This window comes from Lissotriton vulgaris, chromosome 3_1 (assembly GCF_964263255.1).
Source record: "Lissotriton vulgaris chromosome 3_1, aLisVul1.2, whole genome shotgun sequence".
Taxonomy (NCBI): Eukaryota; Metazoa; Chordata; class Amphibia; order Caudata; family Salamandridae; genus Lissotriton; species Lissotriton vulgaris.
This window is the reverse complement of record NC_141689.1, coordinates 339221416-339244891: the sequence shown is the minus strand read 5'-3', so window position 1 is coordinate 339244891 and position 23476 is coordinate 339221416. Positions and strand designations below refer to the sequence as shown.

At 47.9% G+C, this 23476-nt stretch overlaps 1 protein-coding gene across 1 annotated transcript in view; it reads left to right on the top strand.

Moving 5' to 3' along the window:
- Positions 1 to 23476, top strand: part of CPLANE1 (ciliogenesis and planar polarity effector complex subunit 1) — a 2360818-nt gene that overhangs the window by 443284 nt on the left and 1894058 nt on the right. The window contains exon 12 of the mRNA XM_086960545.1: positions 12852 to 13621. Coding sequence (XP_086816671.1) covers positions 12852 to 13621 — 770 coding nt within the window. The remainder of the gene's footprint in view (positions 1 to 12851; positions 13622 to 23476) is intronic.

Genomic DNA, 23476 nt, shown 5'->3' with positions numbered 1-23476 from the left:
GAATGTGATTCAACCGCCACAGGTTCATGGCCGTGTTGCGTCCTGGGATAAACCCGCACTGGTCCGCATGGACCAGGTGGGCCATATATGGCGCCAAACGCGTGGCTAATAGCTTGGTCAAGATCTTTACGTCGATGTTAATCATCGTGATTGGACGATGCGCCTGTCCCCTGCCCCCGCCCCAATCCCCCCCCCCCCATCCCCCCCCCCCCCCCCCACCCTCGACCCCGGTTTCAGGATCATACAGATTTCCCCCTGAGTCATACTCAGTGGGAGAGTCTCCTGTTCGAACGTCTCAAGAAATACTTGCAAGAGGAGGCAGGAAAGTGTACCCTCAAATGCCTGATAAAATTCAGGAGAAAACCCATCGCTCCCCGGGACTTAGCTCGCAGCAGCTCAATGCCGCCCGCACCTCGCTCAGCTTCCAGGCTTCATCTAACTCGTTCTGAGCCGCCTTGGGAAGGGACTGCAGGGTCAACCCCTGGAGGTAAGGGAGATAAGTAGTCTCAGTGATAGCGGTGTCTGCGGCATATACCAGCTGTAAGTGAGACTGGAGAACTCGGAGGATGCCTACTTCTGAGTGGACCATACCACCTGTAGGCTCCCGCAGGGCCACTATCCGCTCCGGAGTCTGCTCCCGCCGAAGGATCCAGGCCAAAAGGTGGCCCGATTTATCGCCCTCTCTGTGAAGGCGCTGTCTATATTGGCCTAGGGTGTTTCTGTCAAGTTGGTCTAGGATGTCATGAATGCGAGACCGAGCAATCTGTTCCTCCTCCCACTGTGAGGCATCAGGGGTCGTTGAGGTTTGCAAGTTTAAAAGACTATCCTCCGCCTCCCGTAAGTCCTTGTGGAGCTGTCTCCGAACCCCATAAGTGAGGCCCATGCACGCTCCTCTGAGCACCTCCTTCAGGGCTTCCCACCTAGTAGCTAAAGTAAGCTCACCCCTCCCAGTTGAGGTCCACGTAGTCGTTAAGAGCTGTCTCTATATGCCCCCTCCCCACTTGGTCCTGAAGGATATCTGCGAGCAACCTCCAAGACCGGGGGCGGGAAACTGGTGCCCCCCAAGTGAACACGCACGCCAGGGACATATTTGACTCTGCGTTCGCCACCAGTATCCTATATGCGTGTTGTGAGTGGGGGAAAAGCAGGTGTACACTTTCTGTGTCTGGTTTTTCTGGCGCCAAACATCAAGAGCCCCTATATTCCCCATGACCTCCCTAAGTTTTGCTGTCATACGTGGTTTTGTGCCAGCTCGGGCGGAAACCTATCCAGAACGGGATAAAGGACACCGTTAAAATTTCCGAACCAAAGGACCGGTGCCTCCAGGTCGGGGATCAGGACCTCCTGAAGGGTCTGGAAAAAGACAGGGTCGTCTGTGTTGGGTGCGTATGAATTTAGTATGGTAACATCACTGCCATTCAGTTTCGCCCGGAGGAGCAGGTATCTGCCATGTATGTCCGCCTCCACATATTGGATAGCAAACGGAACCCCGGGTACCACCCATACCAGGACCCCCCTGGCGTATGTGGAAAATGAAGAGTGGAACATCCGACCCAGCCACTTTTTCCTCAATTTTTGGGCACCATCATCCGCAAGATGGGTCTCCTGGAGGCACGCAATGGAGACCCCATGCCTGCGAAGGAAGGACAGGAACTTATATCTCTTAGTGCATGTGTCTAGCCCCCTCACATTCCAACTTAAAAACTTCTAGCCATAGTACTCTACCCCTGGTGCCACCCAGATCCCGTGCCCGAACTGTGATACATACGATGCCTGCAACATTCCCCCTTAACAATCACTCCCAAAACCCCAACCACACCCCCCTCCAATGAGCAATATACTTCCAACAACAAAACATGCCGATATGCCCTTCCCCTGCTGGTGCCAGGACGTGCACAGCCAAACCATATGCCCAATAGGGCTGAACCACCCAACAGATAAAAAGGAAGACTCCCCTCCCCCACACCCAGCTCCCGACACAACCAGCTAACTCGACATTAACCTAGGGCTCGGATCTTCAGGGGTGGAACATACATATCTTTCAGAGCTCCCACCTCCCCAGGAACAGCATCCTCCTCCCAATTCAAGTATCTCTAGAACACTCCACATCGTGCCGAGTCTAGGCAAGCCGGCCAAAGTTCATGTTGCAGGACCATCCAGAGCACAACCAGAGATGTCCTTCAGGACAGGGCCACAGAGGCGACCAGTGAGTTCCCCGCCATTTCAGGGATTGTGTCAGTGGTAGGCGGGAGAGTGTCCGTGGTGGGCTGCAGAGTGTCTGGTACCAGTATCTCATCCCGAGGGGATCTACCGTAGGCGCTGGAGGGCCCTCCGACTCCGACAACTCCAAGCAGAGAGACCCATCGTCTCCTACCGTGTCACGCGGCCTCTCCTCGCGTTCAGCAGTGTCTGACGAACGCCTTCGCCTGTTATTGCTCCTCCTTGTTGGTCGTGTCCCCCATTATTATTATTAATATTATTATTATTATGTTCTTATATAGCGCCAGATTCGACCCCCGAAGGGGTATCTCCGCGCTTGCCTTGGGAACCCGTCCTGGCTTTTCCCTGTGAGATAGCCCCTACAGGGCATCCCCAAGGTGAAAGCCAGGCATCCCGCCGCGGGGGGGCCGTTGTGGAGATTAAGCAAGCTTAATGCCCAGAGTTGCAGAGTGTGAACCCATGATTAGGTCAGGCACCGAAGCGAGAATTATCGAGTCCATGGACATTTGAGCTCAAGACCCTGCCGCGTCGGGAATTGAACCCTGGTCCCGGGTCTGACCTCTGCTTCAGGGTCTGCCTGCTCCAACCAGTGAGCCACACTTCTCCCCATGTACTTCTGGCTCACCCCCTCCCCCCGTTCACCCGGCAGGAGGGCATCCCCCCTGATCTCCAGCCATTCCCATACCTCCTCCGGGCCGTCAAAGAAATGCGCCTTTCCCTGGGATATGACCTTAAACTTAGCAGGGTAAAGCAGCATGTACTGCAAATGTAGCTCCCGAAGTTTCTGCTTGACTGCCAGGAAGGATTTCCGCTGTTCCTGTAGTTGATGGGTGTAGTCCGGGTAAGTGAGGTTCGCCTTTTCCCTAGCCGCTCTCAGGATGCAGTCCCTGTCCCGGTAATTTAGGATCTTAGCGATGAGGGCTCGCGGCGGGGCGCCCGGCCTCGGCAGCGGGACCAACGCCCTATGGGCGCGCTCAATTACAAATACATCTGACATTCCCGTGGAGCATAGTGTTGCACGGATCCAGTGTTCCAGAAAGCGCTCCGCATTGTCCATCTCTGAGCATTCGGGGATGCCAAGAACCCTAATGTTACTGGGGCGTGCCTTCCCTTCCGCATCTTCCGCCCTACGCTCCAGCACCCCTGTTGAGGCGGTGAGCTGCGAGACCGTTTTTTTGAGGGACGCCACCTCTCCCTGCAGCTGGACAATATTCCCCTCCGCAGTTGAGACCTTATCCGCCACTTTTCGCAGGTCCGTTCTCAAGAGGTTCACATCTATGGACACTGTTTCTATTTGCCTTTCCAGGGCGGAGTGGGACCCCTGTATTGCCTTCAGCAGCTCCGCCCGGGAGGGATCGTCGGGTACCGCACTCTCTCCGTCTTGTCCCGACTGACGCTTAATACGCTGTGAAGGGTGTCACTGGGTGGTGTATTGTGTTATGGTGTTTGGCTGAGAGGCTTGGGGCATCTTGTCCTTACGCATTGCAGGAGCCTAAAGGGACCGCACCTGGGCGTCCGAGCAGCAGAAGCGCCCCCAAGCAGCCCCCTCTCAGAGGCCCATGAAGATGTGCAGAGTCCGCTACTGTCTCTATGGCTGCGCGCTGCTGCGGCTCCCTACAACACCAGCTCCCACTCACCACTGCGTCATCATTGAAATTCCCGGCTCGTAGAAGGAGTCCCTAGGTACCTGGTCGCAGCGTCCCAAGGTTCCACAGAGGCCGGACTGGCACAGCCGCGTCAGACCCCTAAGGAGAGCGGGTACCGTGCTAGGTCCGCAGACCGTCGAGATCCATAGGGCAGCTCCAGGCGTCTCCACTCACCCCTCGCAGTTCAACAGGAGCAGCAGCGTGGCAGAGGGGCGCCAACGCCCTCCCCCACTCCCAGTGGGCCCGCATCGCTCCACAAGCCCCACAGCGCCTCAACACCTCCTCTCGTGTGCCGAGGGTACAGTCCAGGAGCAGGATGAGGCTCCAACCCCTTCAGGGATGTCTCAGGCGTCCTCCGAGACCTCCCTCTCCACGACCTGGCCCCGGTTTGTCACTCCGCCAGTGCAGGCCTCGGTTTCGGCCGCACTTGTCACCCCAGGTAGGTACCTGCAGGACCCCGACGGGCTACGGCATTTCCTGACTTCACGGAAGGCCCCCTGTTGACAGTGGGTGCCTCCCTTGTGTTTCCGCTGTCTGTTAGGGCCGGCCTCAAGGACCACCTGGATCGCGGGCCGCCTCCACCCCGCCGGTGTAGGCCGCAGTCCCGGCTAGGCCTGTTACCTCGGGCGGTCATCCACAGGATCCCGACGGCCTACAGGAGGTCCTCTCTTCTTGGGAGGCTCCCCGGTGGCAGTGGGCGCCTCCCACGCTGGCAAGATGCACTCAAAGGGGACAGAGATCGCGGGCCTCTCCCGCCGCACTCGTGCAGGCCGCCGCCCCGACCTCGCCTCCCGCACCTTGTGTGTCCCTTACAAGGCCCGAACAGGCGTCTGGTGCCCCACACCTCACTGGAGGCCCCGGATGGCAGTGGGCTCCTCCCTGGCTTCGTGCGCTTCACTGTTGGGCCAGTCTTAGAGGAGTCTGGGAGCTCGGGCCGCCCCCGCCGCTCTGGTTCAGTCCGTCGCCTTGACTTCGCCGCCTGCCCACCACAGGGCCCGGACGGATCGCAGGCGCTCCGTACTTCACGGGAGGCCCCCGATGGCGGTGGGCACCTCCCTTGCCTCGACGCCGCACTGCTGACTCAGTCCCGATGGGCGCCTGGAGCGCGGGTTGCCTCCGCCGCCGCGATGCAGGCCACCACCTCAGTCTCGCGGTCCACCTACCGGAAAGGCCACACTACACGGGAGGCCCCCGATGGCAGTGGGCGCCTCCTCTACTGTCCCGCTACCTTCAAGTCCGGCCGCAAGGGGCTCCCAGATCGCAGGCCGCCCCGACATGTCGTTATAGGCCGCAGCACCGGCCTACCGTGATTCGGTCCCGTCGTCTTGTAGCCCGGGCCGCCACTGCCGCCCACCGTCCACCGGGTGGGCGAACTCCGGAACAGGGTGTGCCCCCAGGACTCCGGGACTCTTGGGCCCCTTTCGCTTGGTCCGAGTTCCCCAGGATCAGATGTTTTACCGGTTTCTAAGCTGGCCGGCAGGGAGCCGAAGGAGCTCACGTTGTGTCGGCCATGCTGCTTGTGCACGCCCCATCCTTGCTGATTTAATTAGGGACCAATTTGAGCTACTGGGTGAAAGGGCTGTAGTTGGTTCTGTGAAGGAAACCATGCTAGGAACTCAAGAAGAGAGGCCTGTGGATTCAGGCTCTAGGATTCTTTTAGCGCAGATCTATCCCAGCCAAACGCCGAGTTTGTCCCCTAATGCATTTTCATTTGATTATCACCAAGACACTCAACACCTTTCATTTCTAAAATACCTCAGTTTTGCACACCACCTCTAATTTCTAGGATTCTACCTGTAATGCACTTGGAAGGACTGAGTCTAGCAGACACCCTGAGCTTCAGAAACTTAAGGCTGAGGAAGATGAGAAAGCCAGAGAGATCGAGAGGGAGAAGCTAAGATTAGCTCACTTGGAACAAGAGAGGAGGCGGGAGAGACAGGAGGGATGGGCCCAAGAGGAGAAATTGCGAGACTGGGAGGAGAAACAGAGAGCGGAAAGAGAAACAGAAGGGAAAGGAAAGGGATAAGATAGCCCTTGAGAAAGAGAAACCTAGGATGGCAGCAATGGCAACTCTGACTGTGATAAGTGACTTTACATCCAGTTCTGGTCAGTTTGTGACCAAGGACCCAAAATATCCTGTAAATGTGTATGTGGAATGTCATGATATTTTGGAATGGGTGGTGAGCTTTGAAATCGCTTGTAAAGCGCAGTCCTTAAATGAGGTCTCTAAAGAAGCTGTCTTAATGGGCACATGCCATTGGAAGGGACAGTCCTCATTGGGAGAATGCCTGTGGTAGACCAGATGGTCCATGAATAAATGCAAGAAACGCTGATTAGGAGATTTGGGCTGAAGCCAGCTCAGTACTAGAAGAGATTCCATTTCTGCAAGAGAGTGGATGGTGTTCCATTTAAAACTTCAATTTATGGTGTATTGTGTGATTGAAATGAGGCTAGCCTTACTTACAATGACAGCCTTTATACTGTGACATGACATAGTCAGCCATGTGTGGCAGTGGGGGGTTTGGACGCAGGACCTAGCCATGTGCGGTGGGGGTGATGGGCACCCAAAATCATGCAGCACAGAGAGCTGTACAGCTTATTTTACATTAAAAAAATATAGAAATTCACTGATAAAAAGGTTATAGTGACGCCATACTTAGAAATTGTAATGTTATCTTACTTTACATTAAAAAAACCTTGAATGTCACTGTAAAAACTAAGGTTAAAGGGACATGTGAGGAAATGGGGGTGTATTACATAGTGTGGTTGTACGACCTCACCGTACTAAGCACTTGTAAACCTTTAGGACCCTTAGGTTTCGTTTGTCAAACCTTCAGCTCAACCCTGTATAGCTATAGCTTTGTGCAGCAATGTGGTTTACACAAAGGAACAAAATCAAAGCATTTAAAAAGCACCAAAACTATTGAAGAAATGAACAAGAAACCAAAGAAATCCGACACCAATTTATAAAAATAGACTGTATTATTATGTATTTTCAGACATCACTACGAAAAAGATCCAGCAGGGGGTTCTGGAGATATAGAATTTACAAGCTAAAGTAAATCCGGTTTTCACTCAACCACGAATGAGCGAAATGAATGAATTTGATACTTTATAACCTTTTTACTAAAAAGTTTGGCTATTTGGAATGCAGTACTTAGTCACTTTAGGCAACTAACTCCACTAGAGAGCCAGTCAGTGGGACCAGCCTCAGGAGGTGAAGCAGTCCCCAGCCAGTTTGAGGCATCTTATTTGTTGGAGCACTTTTCAATTGAAGGGGTTTGATGCAACTGATGAAGGACGCGGAGGATGCTCCAAGGATGCTGCAGGTGTGAAGCGGTCGACAGGGTTCTTGCTGTGACTACTCCTTGTTCCTCAAAGGGGGTGAGTCCGTACTGGTCTCTTGAAGTCCTCTCGGTGCTGGCAGAAGTACAATGGTCACTGGACTACTGGTCGCCCAGCATTGTGTTTACAGGCCAATCCTTCCTGGGTCAATAACTCGTCCTTTCGGGTCCCAGCTGCACATCGCCAATACTCCCGGGCTCAGCCGACTCGGGGAAACTTTGTGCATTGGGTCCTGGTCCCTGGTGCTGCATGGCAGCAGGTTGAATACTTTGGGCTACCAACTTGCCCAAGCATGCTTCTCAGCTGTTGTGTTCCAGTGCTGTGAACATGAGGTCAGCTCACTGACCCTTTGAGTCTTTTGCCTTTGGCTGGACTCTGGAGACGGGCTATCCTCAAGCAGAACACATCTGGCACAGTACCCCCCCTTTGCTAGCCACCAGGTTTAGCAGGTGCAGTCCATGTGGGTGCAGCTTCTCTTTGCTGGTTCCAAGTCACAGCAGGTCAGTCCTTCGTAAGTCCTCCTTCCAGTCCAGTCGAGATCTGAGTTTGGGGTGCCCTACTTATACTCAGAAAATGCCTTCAGAGCAGGTTGCAGTTGGTATCCAATGGGCTCCCAGGTTCTCTCCCACCCGATGACCACTTCCTGCTAAGTGAGGCATATGGACATCCCAGGATGCATCATTCTGCCCACTCGTGATATCGCATGACACTTCTCCCAGTGTGTGGAGTTCCCTAACCCAATCCAGTGGTGTGGCTACCAAGGGGGCTCTACACCCCTGGAAAGCTTGGTTGGCAACTGATTTCCCTTCTCCTGTCCCAAGTGCCAGCCTGTTTGTGTGAACAATGGAGCAGCCCATCTTTAAAGTGTTGCCCATTTGCGCTTCTCTTCTGAAGCTTGTCTTTTGGGCCAAAACCAGTGTGGCTTCCTGCAGGAGGGAGTTGACACCTCCATACAGAGCAGGCCCTTGTCCTGGAATTCATTAGCACTTTCCCCCATAAGGGCAGAAGGCTGTTTCTGCTACAGGGCCCAAAGTATAAACAGTATGGGCACAGTGGACTGAAGGCAACAAGGTTGCAACTTTGCTAAAGATCCCCACTGAAACTTGTTATATTTATTTCGGCCTGAGACTCAAGTCAGGCCTAATCTATTGAGTTTTTTTTATATCTTGGATGACCCGCTTTGGTTGCACCATTCCAGAGTTAATACAGCTGAGAGGGGTCAGGGTGTAAATCTGCATTCGCTGTTTGCGCGACCAAGCTGTTCCATAGTAAAAACAACAGTTTACCGATATTATTACCTGCGATCCTCCGGGGCGATGGGCCCGGATGAGTTACCAAATACAATTTTAAAATAAAATAGTACAGTGTGGAGTAAAATCCTCTATCCGATGTTTAAGTATTGCTATGCAAATAAAATGGTCCACCCTTCTTGGAAGGGGAGTATATTAGTCCCCCTGTTCAAGAAGGGAGACCGAAATGCTCCTCACAACTACCGTCAAATTGCACTTCTAGAGGCAGTAGGTAAAGTTTTTGCTAAATGCCCCTTGATCCAAATTAATGACTGGGTGGATGCGGGTAACATTTTACCATTTGAACAAACCGGGTTTAGGACAAAGCACGGAACTATCGATAACCTAACGGCAATACAAGTAGTAAACGAAAAATATGTTCAAGTTAGAGGAGGAAGAGTGTACACAGCGTTCATAGACTTCGCCTCAGCATCCGATAAAGTAGATCGTCTTCTGCTGTGGAGAAAACTGTCGTACCTGGGTATGCCGGCCATCCTCTTGGAACTAGTCTGTGCTCTCCATACGGACACTTGGTGTAGAGTATTAATGGGAGGGGAAAGAGGTCTCTCCCAAACCATCCCTACTGTAAATGGCCTAAAACATGGATGTTTATTGGCTCCTCTACTATTTTCCCTATATTTATCTAACCTTCCTCATGCTTTGTCTCAAAGTGAGGGCATCGCCCCGTTACTGGGGGGAAAACCGATTGCTTGCTTACTTTATGCTGACGACATTTTAATATTGGATTTGCCGCCGAGGGGATTAAATAGTCGACTGCAGGTGCTGCATGAATATGCAGAGGGCCCACTATCTAAAGATAAACGTATCTAAAAGCAAAATAATGTGCATGCATGGAACAAAAAAGTTGAAGTATGGGAATTTTGTTTGGTCGGTGGGTGGCCAAAAACTGGAACTAGTAAAATCATATGTTTTCTTGGGAAAAACTGTGTGCAGCAACCTAAGTGATAAAGCCTATTTAGAAAATAACATTTATAAAGCGATTACACAGGGGAAAAGCTTGGGCTCCCTCTACAGATCTACTGGAAAAAGACACTTTGCACTTTTATTAGAGGTATTTTGTGCTAAAATTCCTGCTTCCCTACTGTATGGTATTGAATTACTTGGTATAGGACAATGGGGCTTTCTGAATACAACAGAAGTCAACATTTTAAGGAGCCTAGCCTCAGTCAACTCTGCTTGCCCTGTGGCTTTACTAAGGTTAGAATTCGGTTTAAGAAGTAGCTGGGTACAGGGTCTTGCAGGGATAGTGCGATGGGTTACAAGCCTGGTAAAGGGTGATCCTGGTACACTAAGATTTTTTTATCCAGAAAGAAATATTAGAAAGCTTAAATGAGCAGTCATTATTTGTTAAAAATTTTAAAACTGCGGTTGACTTGCTACAACTGGATGAATCCGTACTTTTCACCCTATCACCATATCAATTAAAGTCCACTTCGAAGCAGGCCACCTGGAAATTAAGTTTCACCAGGGATAGGGAAGCACGTATTTTAAAGAGAGGTGCCCACCCGGCCATTAAATCCTGTGTGATAAATAAAGTACAGGCTTATATCTCTTGGAACCTGCCCCATGGAGTGCGCCGCTTTTGGTTATTATTGAGTCAGGGTATACTCCCTTTAAACAACGTTCTTCCCCGGTTTGTAATTTGTGCAATTATTCTATCCAGGATGTTAACCATGTGCTGTGTATCTGCCCCGCCCTATTACTGTATCGGCGTAAATGGATGAGGCCAATCTGTTTACAATTATCTATCCTTTCTGCCTCTGCACTAACAGATTCCATTTATGAACCACCAAATGAAATGTTTTGTCATAGGATTTTTAACTTTTTAAAGTTTTTTTTAAATATGTACTAAAACATTTATATGTGGGCTATGATTACTAAATCTGGTTGTATTTGATCTTCGGAGTTCAAAAATCATAAACAAATAAACTTGTAACTTGAAACTACTACCATAACATGTAAAATACTTGTGGTGCCTGTGAGATATGTTGCACCTTGCCTTAGTACTCACTAGACCTGCCATAAGGGTAACTTACACATGTACCAGGGGGAAGTCTGGTTTTGCCATTACTTTAAATGGCAACGTCGGGCCTGGAGTTGAACTATTCTTCCAGTATCAAAACTAACACCAATACCACAAGATCTCTCAGTATTCTGCAGCAAAGACGACAGCCCTTTTGCAGATCAAGAGCCCAGGGCAATTCACTTATAGGGGAGAGATCGATCCTATCGATATTAGCCACACCATACATAGATCTCAATATCCTACTCAACCATACAGGCCTCAGCCATCAGCGGCCTCTGCAAAACAAGCTCCAAGGAGGAAACCAGGCCCTCAGAACAAAGACATAGGTAAAAGATCATGATGGAAAAAAGACTCTGGCCACAATAATGCTTATCCTGAAGTAAGTCAGGGGCAAATATCCAACTGTAGCACAGAATTGGAGATTATAACAAAAGGTCATTGGGTCGTGGACTTTGTTTCATACAGTCACACTTTGGAATATATCCAAAAATCTCCTACCCCAGACTGAAGAAGGTCCCATCTCCATCTCTTGCAGTTGGAAAGTCTGTTGATGCTAAAGAAAAGAGCTGTAGAAGTAATCCCATTCAATCCTAAAAGTATAGCTTTCTATTCATTTCTTCTTGATAAAGTTTAAATCTAGCAAATGGATGCCTATTCTAGATCTGAGACAAACAAATATCTCAGGAAGCAATCATTGTGCATGGGGTGTTACTGCTCAGTAGACTTGCACTGCAGCAATTTGGTCTTCAACACATTCCTTAGCCATCCGCTACTGTGTGGTATTGAGTGAGCAGAATAGTCTAAGTTTATTAGAGCTGTACTGCATTCCTTCTTGTTTTAGAGTGTTTCATGCCCTCTGCTCAGTTCCGATTGACGGCTATGGGATGAGTTAATTTAAGACATCTGCAGGAGTGAGTATCCATTTTAAAAAAAGGGTTACTTCTGTTCTGGAACGTTTTTTCTGATGAATACAGGTATCCTGCAGATTCCCAACCTACCAATTTCCCTCCTGAGATCTTTTGTATGTATGTATGTATTTACATTTATAAAGCGCGCTGTAACCCTACGGGCATCCTGGCGCTAAGACACAGTGAAAAGAGAGGTTAGAAAGGAAGCTGCAGAAGCAAAGGCCAGTTACATTCTGGGGAAGAGCCAAGTCTTAACTTTCTTTCGGAACAGCAGCAGATCCTGTATTTGCCTCAATTCCGGGGGAGACTCTTCCATAAGCGGGCGGCTGCTTTGCCGAATGCTTGTTCCCCCATTGTAGATCTCTTAATCCTTGAAATGATTGCCAAATTAGCTGCCGACGCACGCAAGCTACGTGCAGGTGCATACCATCCAAACCTAACTTGAATCGGTTTGGGTCCAAGTCCGTGAAGTGCTTTAAAGGCATTGCACAAGGACTTGAACAATATCCTTTGGCTCATTGGGAGCCAATGCAGCTCAGCTAATGCCTGAGATGTTGATGATCCACGAGTTCTCATTAAGACAAGCGTTGCAGCTGCCACCTGTATACTTTGATAAATGTTTGATTATTTTATTTTGGGCTTTATCATATGGTATCCACTGCCTCTGTTGGAGATCGTAAAAGTATGGCTAGAATTGAGTCACTGGTGTACCAACCCAGCTTGAACTGTGATTGGCGCCACCTAGTGCCAGTGAGGATAACTGGAAGAAAAACATCTGAATACAGACTGTTGCTTGGTGCAAGGATTCATCTCAAATCTGCAGGACCCCTTATATCAGACAAAAAGAACGTTATCGAAGGTAGATACATTGTCTTTTTTAGGCCCTTCTTAGTCAAGGAAGTATTATGTATGGCAATTAGCCTGTTTTGTGTGAATCTTTAATCTTTAGGTAACCCAGGTTTGCTAGACTAGGTAAATTAATTGGAGGCTCAAATGTATTTCATAATGCTTTATACTTATGATTTGATATTGTTTATAGCAATCTTCTCGAAAACGTACATTTTGCTCACTCAGAATGGACGAGGATTGTGTGCCTGCTGTGTGCCCCCTGCATAGGTCCGCACCACAGTGGTGTAATGGCTGTGTACCGTGAAGGTGGCTTTATACTGGGCTAATAAAGAGGATATTAAGATTCCTGCCCTAAAGGGTGGATACAAGTAATGAAAGAACCAAGATAGACCTCACAAAGAGTGTCACCTTTGCAATTTAGGTATACTTCGATTCATGAATCCCGAGCGTCGGCTCATATTAATCAAGTTGTATTATGGTTATTTTGCAGAATTGTGTATGGTTCTTGAGCAGTTAAATCCTACCTAAACATTTTTTTTGTCCAAAGGGTTACGAAGAAGATTCTGATGATGAAGTTCTGTCAAAGGATGGATTCATCTCTTTCAGTTTTAAACCTGATTCCTCTGGCAAGAGTGTGGATCAAGGTAGGTTGGAGTTTGCATCCATGTTTGACACAATTCATGCTGCGGATGCTACAGATGAAATGGATGATGAAGGCAATATTTCTACCGAGCTGAACTGTATTCAGAAAAAACTCCTGGCTACTTGGAGTTTAGGAATATCATTTGGAACCATTGAAGAAAAAGGCTTGCTATTGAATTGTACCGTTGGTCTTTTAACTCACCTAATCAATGTGCTTCAGTTTTCAAAATATGCACTAATACCAAAAGATACATTATCAGGAAAGAATACCAGGAACAGTTCATGGGTGCACTGTGTCTTCCAACTTTTTCAGCAGTGTTTAACTGTCCTGCGGTGGGATGTGCCACATAGACAAGGGTTTCGACATATGATAAAGCTAACATCTGAAGTAGTTAAACTGATCCTTCATCAGCAGGATCAGCCTTTCTCCAGGACCCTGATGGAAGCCTTCAGTTTACTGAAAATGGTCTCTTACTACCTCAATATTATCTACACACCTCAGTGTGACATTATTTCTGCACCAGCTGGCAACGATTCGTCTGTGGAGCTTGATTCGCTTTTTTTACCTCTTTGCCAAAATCTTTTTGAGAACAACGGTAATGATTTTTTCTTCATGGATTTTATACGAAGTATCCCTCCAAGAGCTTCAAACTTTGATCACAGCCCAGATAAAAGGTATGATTTGTTTTCTTACTTTTTCTGAATGCTCTTACCACTGTATGTGGAATAATCGATGCTAAGTGGAGTCCATTTAGTTATGATTTTCATTTTGACTTTTTAAATGTCTTTCGCAGTCTAATAGTAATTTGATTAAGGCAGGAGGTTTAAGGTTTTACTGTCAGTGCATAGCCAACTTTTATTTATAAGGTGCCTTATTGCTCCACGTTTTCTCACAATGAATGCAAGTCTGTTGATTATTAGTACAACTGTCTGGAACAAGCATTTGCAATGAAATAGGTCTCGCATTTGTTGGAGTTGGAGCTATTGGCATTGTAAATGGAATTTATTTTGTGGCAGTAGAGTGATTATTTAAAGAAAAAAGTGCACACTATATCATATTCTAAGCTTTTATAGCAGATATACAGTAACACTATGGCTATATTAACAAAAGGATGTGAATGGATGAATAAAAATACAAAAAAAGAATCTTAAAATGCAAGGTGCAATGTGTAGCGGGTGACAGGGACTACCTATTATTTAATAAAAATACACATTTAAAAGCACACACATAGAATGTGGAACCTGCGAACTTTAGGGAAGTGGCTGGCACCAGCGTGGTGACAGACACCTAGGGGTTCAGTTTTCAGTACATTTATATATGTGCAAATGCACCATGACATGGTGTCCCTTATGTTTTAATTTACTATTTTAATATGGTTAGATACCCATCTTGGAGAGCAGCGAGGTAGGACCTGACTTAGCCGCGTGTAAAATAAATACATAAAAACACATAGGAGTGGCACATGAAGCAATAAACTTTGAGGAGTTGGGGTTCAACATGTAGAGGGTAGGGGGGTAGATCTGAAATGTGAGTAGCAGACAGGGGAGAGAGTAAGAATAAACATGCACAACAAAGATTGTTGGGTTTAACATAAATTAAAAATCCGGGGTTTATTAGGACAGCTCCTTAAAAAATTAGACAGTGGGAGTTTGTCAAATACTGTGTTTTTCCCTAATTTGCAGAGGTTTGCAAAGAAAGCCTTTTGTGCTGACTTTCTTAACAATCCCGATGAGAATGCCCACACAGTCCTGAATCTCTCCTTTATAGCCCCTAGATACCTGTGTATCTGTTAATTAGGGAGATGCAATATTTAAGAATTATTGCTCACGCTGAAGGAAGGAACTGCTACAAAAACAAGATTACATTCCAAGTTCACGAGGTGAACAAAGCCGTCAGTAATAAACTGGACTGTCGCATTCCATTGAATAAATAAAACCAGCATGCCTGCAAGTGCGCTGTCGGGCAGTAAAATAGGCTTAAAATTAATGCGTTGTCCTTATTGGTGAGACGGGAACTGATACACAAAGTTGTTGCTGCCGCTAAAGCCTGGCAAGTTGAACAAGGAAAATAACAAGTCGATTAAACTTGCAGCCTGACAGCTAAGGTCCTTCTAACTACACACATGCCCCGATGTTTACCAACATGTTATGGAAGGGGAACCGTAAACTTCGTGGGACGGTGGAAGCAACGAAATGGGACCAGTAAAAGGCTGCAGAACCCCAGAGAGTGGAGGTGGTGGAGCAAAGTTCCCATTGCATGTATACAATCAAGAAATGACAAACCCAGCACAGAGAATACACGTAAGTTGGAGGGAGCAGTTAAGTTTCTGTGCTAAATAATAATTTATTTATTTTTAAACCTGAAATCAACTCTGCATTCGCCTTTGTCACACATAATCCCACTGAGCTGTACAGGCGTACCGGCAGTGAAAACACAAAAACATGCTGTCAAACCTTAAAGAAATGTACACAAAGCTGTTAGTGCTTGTGGTGCAGCGTGCCTCATTGTTTTGCTCGTGGAGGCTGTGGGAGAGCGCACTGTGCATGCAAAACATTCATAAAAGAGTTGATTAAACTTGCACTGAAGGTCTTTCCTCTTACATACATACCCCATGTTTACCAACATGAAGGAATCCCTATCCGTGCTGCCTTTTATGGTGAAGCAAGTGGGCCAAATGCAGCAAATCAAGATCAAAAACTCGCTAATTGATAGCAAGGTGCTCAAAGCCAGCAAAGTCTGCGAACAGAAGACAGAGGATTGAAGGCTGCGGCTGACAGTGCACCTGGCAGTGCACAGCAAAGACTTGCATTTACGTCGCAGCACTGAAAAATCCCCCACCGCCTTTGGATTGGGAAATACAGAGCAACTTGCACTTACGTGCCTTGCTTATATGAAGAGGTGGATACCCAGAGCAAGAGAGGAAGGTAGTCGGGCAGAGCAGCGGTGCGAGACGAGAAATGAAGCGTTGCTGCCAGCCATTGTACTGTTGAGTCCCCCGTGAGCAAAAGAAGAGACGCCGTGCACATGCACATCTCCTGTCTGTGCAGGCACAGCGAGCAGGAGACTGGGATGGAACAAAACATGCCTTCCTTCCAATGGAAAGCGCCCATTTTTGAGCAGCGCCATTCAGAAGCATGGGTGGAGCTTCCACCCCGCTTCTGAAGCCAAATCCACGACAATAGATCTCGCAAGCGGGCAGCGCATGCGCTGCGTCGCTAGGTGAGACCTAAAAAAGGAAAGTTATACAAGGCTTGGTAGGGGAGGACCCACAAGAGAAGCCAAAGAGTGGAAACATTTCATTTAATATTGTTAATATTGAAAGTATTTCTTTTATATTGGTGTGTTAGACAGTAGATTCTCACTTTCAAAGCTTGTACGATACTGGATTGTTGTATTACTCTTAAAATGACCTAGAATGGCTAAGCAAGAGATACAGTCATGTACAACTGTTTTGTTTTCTCTTTGTCTGGCAGTTAGTTAGGGGGTCCGGGGCACACAGCGGTTACTGAGCACCAGCTTTGTCAATTGGGGCCTTTTACATTTGTAGGGACCTGGACTGTTGTTGCAGTTAAAACACACACACACAGACACTTGTTGACCCCTTCTTTAGCTACTAGATGCTGATTTTCAACACTGACAGTGCTCTGGGGTCTGCTAACCACACCTCCATGCCAGTGCTCCTTCCCTAAAACAAGTTAAAGTCTAATTGTGTTACAATTGGCTGAGGACGTTAGCACCCCTGGAAGTCCCTAATAAATGGTACGCCAGGTACCTAGAACAGGGGTTGTATGAAGGTAGGGCCCTTCTAGCACGGTTACCCCCACCTTTTGCTGGTGTCAGTATGTTTTGTTGACGAGTTTGACTGGGATCCTAGGACCCCGGTCACTGTCCTTCCTCCCTAAATCTGACATGGTAAGTACTTCTGAACCTCCACAGTTGGCTATTTGTGTACCCTTATAAGTCCCTAGTATATGGTACTAAGGTACCCAGGGCATAGGTACACCAGGGTTGTGTCACCCATGAGAGACCATCAAACTGTGCCACTTACAACATATATAAGTTTTCTTGCATCTGAGGTCACTACACTTAAAACCTGTATGTCACCCCTAAGGCAGACCTTTCAATCCTGAAGGTGGGGTGCTTTGTTATAAGTAGGTGGGTGCCCTTGCATGAGCAGGACACCCCTACAAACCCCAGAGTCGATTCTCCAGGTTTTGTAAGTGTGGTCAGCCCTTTTAATACAATATAGTGGCCATCTAACATTACGCAATAGCTAACTATATAGTGGCTTTGCCAAACATGGGCATGTTTGGCATTAAACATGTTTAAATTATACCCAAACACCATTACCAGTGTTGAAGTTATGATTCCATGCTCTGGGGTGCTCCTCTGTGAAGCTCCCAGTACTCCCGGTAACAGCCTTCCAGGGTCTGCCAGCAAGCTAGCGCTGCTGCTGACACGGACAGGTAGAACAATAGATTTCCTGTCAAAGGGAGGTGTGGCCACCTCCCAGACAGGACTTAGTGTATTGGGCTGGAGCGGGGCGCTTGCCAGCGCCACCTTACTGCTCTGCATGCTATAGTTTGAGCCAGTTCAGGGAGTCCTTGGCGCCCAATCGTGTGTGAAACTGGACAAAGGCCATGGGAGTATCCTCCCCTTTTTCCAGCCCCTTCAATGGAGGGGCCCATGAGTCGTTCTAACCCCTTTCCTAGGGTATTTGAGGGTTTCCCTGTGGGTGGGTACTCAGATTTGTCGTGGGACAAGACTCAAGCCTGAAACCACATCCCTCTTCGACCGTTGGACACTAGGACTTCGCCTGGAACCAAGACTGCATCATGGAAGACTCCGACTGCTCCTGGTCTCGCTGTTCTGCAAGTCTTCTTCGTTGTCTTGTGTCTGTGCTTTATCCAGGATCTTCCAAAGACCTGTGGGCATCAAGGACACCCTAAGTAATCTCCCTTAAAGTGAAGGAGTCACCCCCCCTGCATCTGCAGGCTCCGCAACAAAGCTGACCAGCCTGCTGCTCCAGACCTCTCACAGACTTCGAAAGGCTTAGCAACACAGGGTGTTTCTGCAACTCCCTCGAGGCCTGACCTGTCATCTCTGTAATTTTGAGGCCAGTATCCCCAGTCAGAACCAGTGGTACTGAACACCTGTTCACCGCATCAACTTGCCGTTGCCAAGGATTGTTGGCTCTGCACTCCAGAGATCTTCAGCCTACAAGAAGCTCCTGCCTCCTGCATTTTTTCCTGGCAAGGACAGCACACTCAGTGCATCCTCTGCATCATGGGCCATCATCTTTGGTTAGCTGCTCGGGGTCCTTTTGCGACCCCTGTGCCTTTGGTCTGTGGATCCCCTTGTGGGTCTTCTCCTGCTTCAGTGGGCTCCTCTGCTTGCTCGAGGCTTGCCCTGACACTCCTGCTTGTGGTGAGTCCCCTGGACCTTGCGGGTCTCAATGTGCTCCTTCTCTGCTTCCATGCCTGCTGCAGTTGCCAAAGCTTGTTGGAGCTCCCAGTAGACACTGACCCCATGGTTCTCTCGTAGGGAATTTCCATATTTAGTCATAAGCACTTGAATAGTCCTGCCCACGTGGGAGGACCTCTAGCACTTCTTTAGATATATCCTCTTAAGTTGGATTTTCCACCTTTCTTCAGGAAGGCCTGCAAAGTCACTTAAGAGATGAAGACAAAATAATGCAGTTTAAATAAATAGGCTACACTGGCTGGATCGTCATCTTGAAGTGAAAAAAGGGGCCAGTATACTATATTTTGTTTCATTTTTGAAGTGTTTAACACAGAAAAATCTCCTTCACAAACTCCTTTTTTCATGATAGAGATGAAAGAAGAGGACAGAATAGTGTTGTAGGCTGCCATTATATGTTCAAAAATAGAAGCTGTGCCTTTAAGAATCCAGAGGCTACCAGTATCCCATCATGCACAGCTATTGGCAGTTACTTCAGTTCTTTTTTTCCGGCTCATGCTGTCAGGACCCTGGAGCATTGAGCTCTACTAATTTTGTTTTTTTCTTCAAAATTCACTTCTGAATAAAACAAATAGCTACTTCACTCGATGTCTTTGGTCTTCCACTACTTTTTTCTGTCTTTTTCTGTCAAGAAATTTTGCAGTTTTCACTTAAAAATGCCATCTCTTTTCGATAATTGTCCAGACTATGGTAGGAAGAAAGCCAAGACTGATCCTCATAGTGTGTGTATACTATGGCTGCCTGCTACTCATGTTCCTGACTCCTGTTCCTTCTGTAAAACTTTCACTAAGCGCACCTTGCGTGACAGAGTGGAGATTTGACTTTTTGGACCAGAAGAGCGACGAAAACAGCAAGCCCAGTCTTTAGGTAGGACTTCAGAGCAAGGAGAGGGTCAGTCCAATACCAGGGCTCTGTCTTTAGCCTCTGTGGGGTCTTCCCAGCAAAAGAAAGGCTGAAAAATGGCGCCAGTCCCAGATGAGGTTCAGTGCCGACCTGTTCGCTGTCAACCCAGGGCTCTAGGTCAAAACGGCATTGACGCTCCATGTCGAGAAGAAGATCTTTATCGATTACGAAGTCGATGATAAGAATACCTCGGTCGGCGTCAGGAAGCCCACCGCTGATGGCGACACCTTGGCCGTCGAGGGCCCTATCACACAGTCAGTCGCTCAACGTCAAGACAATTCTGTTGATCGGCCTCAAGTCACCACCGTCGATCGCTGATGCACTCCCACCATCGGTCGACGCTGAGATGTCATCGCTCGACGTCGAGGATAGATCTTCCTTCCAGGCGACGTTGAAGGTTGCCGTCGGCGAGTAGATCGACATTGAGAGGACGGAAAGATCTTCTTCAGGGACTTTGTCAGCTTCTTCAAGGCTTCAGGAGGCACAGAAAAATAGAAGGCTTATTTACACATTGGATTCGGAGTACTCCCAAACCTATTTTCCATCTAGGAACGTTCACTCTCCAACGCTTCCTCCTCCCCAGTCTCCACCTCCTCTACCAGATGTGGAACCAAAATTACCGACACCACCTCTACCTCTGCCTCTTCCACCACTGCCTCCACCTCCACCACTGCCACCACCACAAAGTCTAGGTCCCACACAAACATCGTCGGCGTCACGGAGGAAGGTCTCATTCCAGACATACCAGTGACACCTCCTCTTCAAGCACAGGTAGGTATTCTCCCGATTAGGGCCACCCGGGTCACTCACGACCACCTTTCTGCCTTCCATACAAATGAAGAGTCGGTCAGACAGTAGAGAATACAAACCAAGGATACTTTATTCAGGTACACTCGAGCGGAGTCCAGTCTGACCAGCCTCCTAGGATTGCTGCAGAGGGACTGACTTCAGCAAACATAGAGATTCATTTTGTACATTTCTGAACTAAGAAAGTCCCGCCCATAATGGAATTCTACTAGCAGGTGCAGCTAAAACAAAGAAGTACAGTAGGATGAGTTTCGACTCTGAGATCGGGCACACATTATCTCTATGCCAAGGTCGTGCTGTTTGTGCCTACTGCTAGACTAGTGGAAGAAAGCCTCTTTCTAAAGGAAAGGAATGTGTTAATAATAACAGCGTATTCATTAGTAGAGAGAGGCCTAACCTTGACAAAATTAAACTTTTCCACAGCCTGCTTCTCGAGGAGGGAACACGCAGCAGACGACATTATTCAAAATGGCGGCTAAACATAAAATGGTGCTGCAAATTCTAACTTAACATGAGAACAATTGCACAAACGAAATAGCAAAAACATATTCATTTCATCACCAAAACTATTCTCCATCTATGAATGTTCACTCTCCAATGCTTCCTCCTCCACAGTCTCCAGCTCCTCTACCAGATGTGGAGCCAAGATTTCCGATACCGCCTCCTCCTCCGATTCCACCTCTTCCTCCACTGTTTACACCGCCACCACCACAAAAAACAAGATCTAGGTCCCACACAGACATCATCGGTGTCGCAGAGGAGTGTCTCATTCCAGACATACCAGGGAAACCTCCTCTTCAAGCACAGGGAGGTATTTTCCTACACTGTCCGACTCCAACCCCCCTCCACTTGGATTTCACCAGTTGATGACATTTCGACCTTTATAGAGGTTCTGGTGTGCGGTGCTTCCAAATTTTACATTCTAGTGTCCACTACTACACCAACAACATAATGTTTGAGACTATACAGCAAAACCAAGCTTCACGTCCCTTACTTCCTCTGGTGCCGTGCCTCCTAGACCGAGCTTTGGAACTTTTTCTGAAACCCTCTTCAATTCAGACCGCTCCATCCAGGCTGCAAAAGAAATACTGGCCACCTGAGCAGGACCCTACTTTCCTACATAAAGACCCATTTTCGGATTCTGTTATTGTGGTGGCGGCGAAAAAGTAACATGCCACGGCTCCAACCTCAACAGTGCCAACAGATAAAGAGAGCCGGAAAATAGACTCAGTAGGGAGAAAGGTTCGTAACACAGCAGCGACTACCATGAAAGCTGCTAATGCCACAGGCAGATATGACCAGGCACTGTGGGAATCGATCCAACAGTTTGCGGACTACCTCCCTAGAGACAAAAGAGACGACTTTAATGATATCTTGACAGAAGGTCTTTTGGTCTTGAATCAAGTCATAAACACAACAGCTGACATATCCCTTCTTGCTACACATGGGTATTGCCATGGCGTGGCACTTCGGTGGCACTCATGAGTGCACCTTACATCACTTAAATCTGAACCACAGCAGCGCATCCTGAATCTCCTGTTCTCAGGTACAATTCTCTTTGGCACTCATGCAGACGAGGAGATGGCCAGGATGAAAGCAGAAATAAAGATGCTAAATGCTGTTGGTCTGGAAAGACCTAAGGAGCAGCGTAAATCTTTCAGACTTTTTCAACGCTCCTATTCTACACAGAGGGTTCAAACCCCTCAGTGGTATCGGGACCGCCTGTCAGGTGTGCAACAACAGTACTAACGTTCCTACCAGCCTAATCAAAAAAGACAAGCAAGAGGAAGATCGGGACAGCAACCCACTCAAAGAGGCAGGATGCCAGCTGGGTCAAAACCCTGAATCCTGTCTTTCCCCTCTTCCGTAATCCGCTCCGGTAGCGGGAAGCATCCAACATTACTAGCAAAGTGGCAATAAATCACGCAAGACAATTGAGAGCTGAATATTGTTTGCAATGGATATTCACTCAAGATTCATCAGCCCTCCATCGTCAAAACCCTCAGAAACAATCCAAATTCCAACTGCACCAATTACTATTGGAAGCGAACATTCTCTAACAGAAACAGGCAGTGGAACCTGTTCCTCCTTTATAACGAGGCATGGGGCTATACTCAAGATTCTTTATTGTCAAGAAGAAAGACATGAACAAATTCAGGTCCATTCTCGACCTAAAGATGACCAAGAAGTGGATTCTGAGAGAAAGATTCTAGATTCTAGCATTGCACCAAATTTACCTCTGCTACATTCAGGGGATTGGTTATGCGCAATCGACCTTCAAGGCGCATACTTCCCCATTCCCATCATAAGGAAGCATCGCAAGTTCTTGAGGTTTGCAGTGGGGAACAACCACTATCAGTACTGTGTACTTTCATTTGGCCTGAAGTCAGCACCCAGGACTTTCTCCAAAAGCATGGCATTGTAGCGGCCCATCTGAGGAAACACAAAGTGTTCATCTATCCTTATCTATATGATTGCCTAATCTAGGCATCCACGTTGCAGGAAGCTCAACTGCACTACAATTGGACCTCTGATCTTCTTGTTCGGTTGGGACTTCACGTCAACCAGGCAAACTCAACCTCGATCCCTGTACAGTGCCTGCAATATTTGTATTCATCCAACGATACTCTCACAGCAAATGTGTGTCTTTCGGAGAAGGGACGCTTATCGATCCTTCGGAAGGCTTAAGCTCTCATGGCAATGTCTCACCCATCCACGAGGAAGGTCTCCTTGCTCCTGGGATCAATGGCATCCTGTATATTCCTCACTTTGAATGCACGGCTCCACATGAGAACCCTGCAGGAATGCCTGGAAGACCCATGGGACCAGCGAACAGGCGATTGGGAGGATCGGATTAAATTGTCTCAGCATGCCCTCCAGTCCATCAAATGGTAGTGCTATCCCACCAATCTTCAACAAGGGATTCTTTTCCATAAGGAGATACCTGTTGAGACCAGAGTCACGGATGCCTCTCTCCTGGGATGGGGAGCCCATACAGGTCAACTTCAAATCCAGGACAAAGTGTCACACAGAGAATCCGCTTACTACATCAATGGGCTAGAGCTATGAGTAGCTTATCTGAATCTGAAAGCCTTTGAGCCATCACTCCACTTCAACTCCCTGCTTGTCCAGACAGACCATACAACAACAATGTACTACCTCAACAAGCAGGAAGGCTCGAAGCCAAGACCTTTATCTCGGGAAACCCAGACGATATGGAAGTGGCTTTTGGCCAGAAACCTGACTTAACAGCAACTCCCATCCTAAGTGTACAGAATGCTCAGGCCGACTCTCTCAGCAGGCTCCTCCAGGAAAACCACGAGTGGGTCTTAACGATG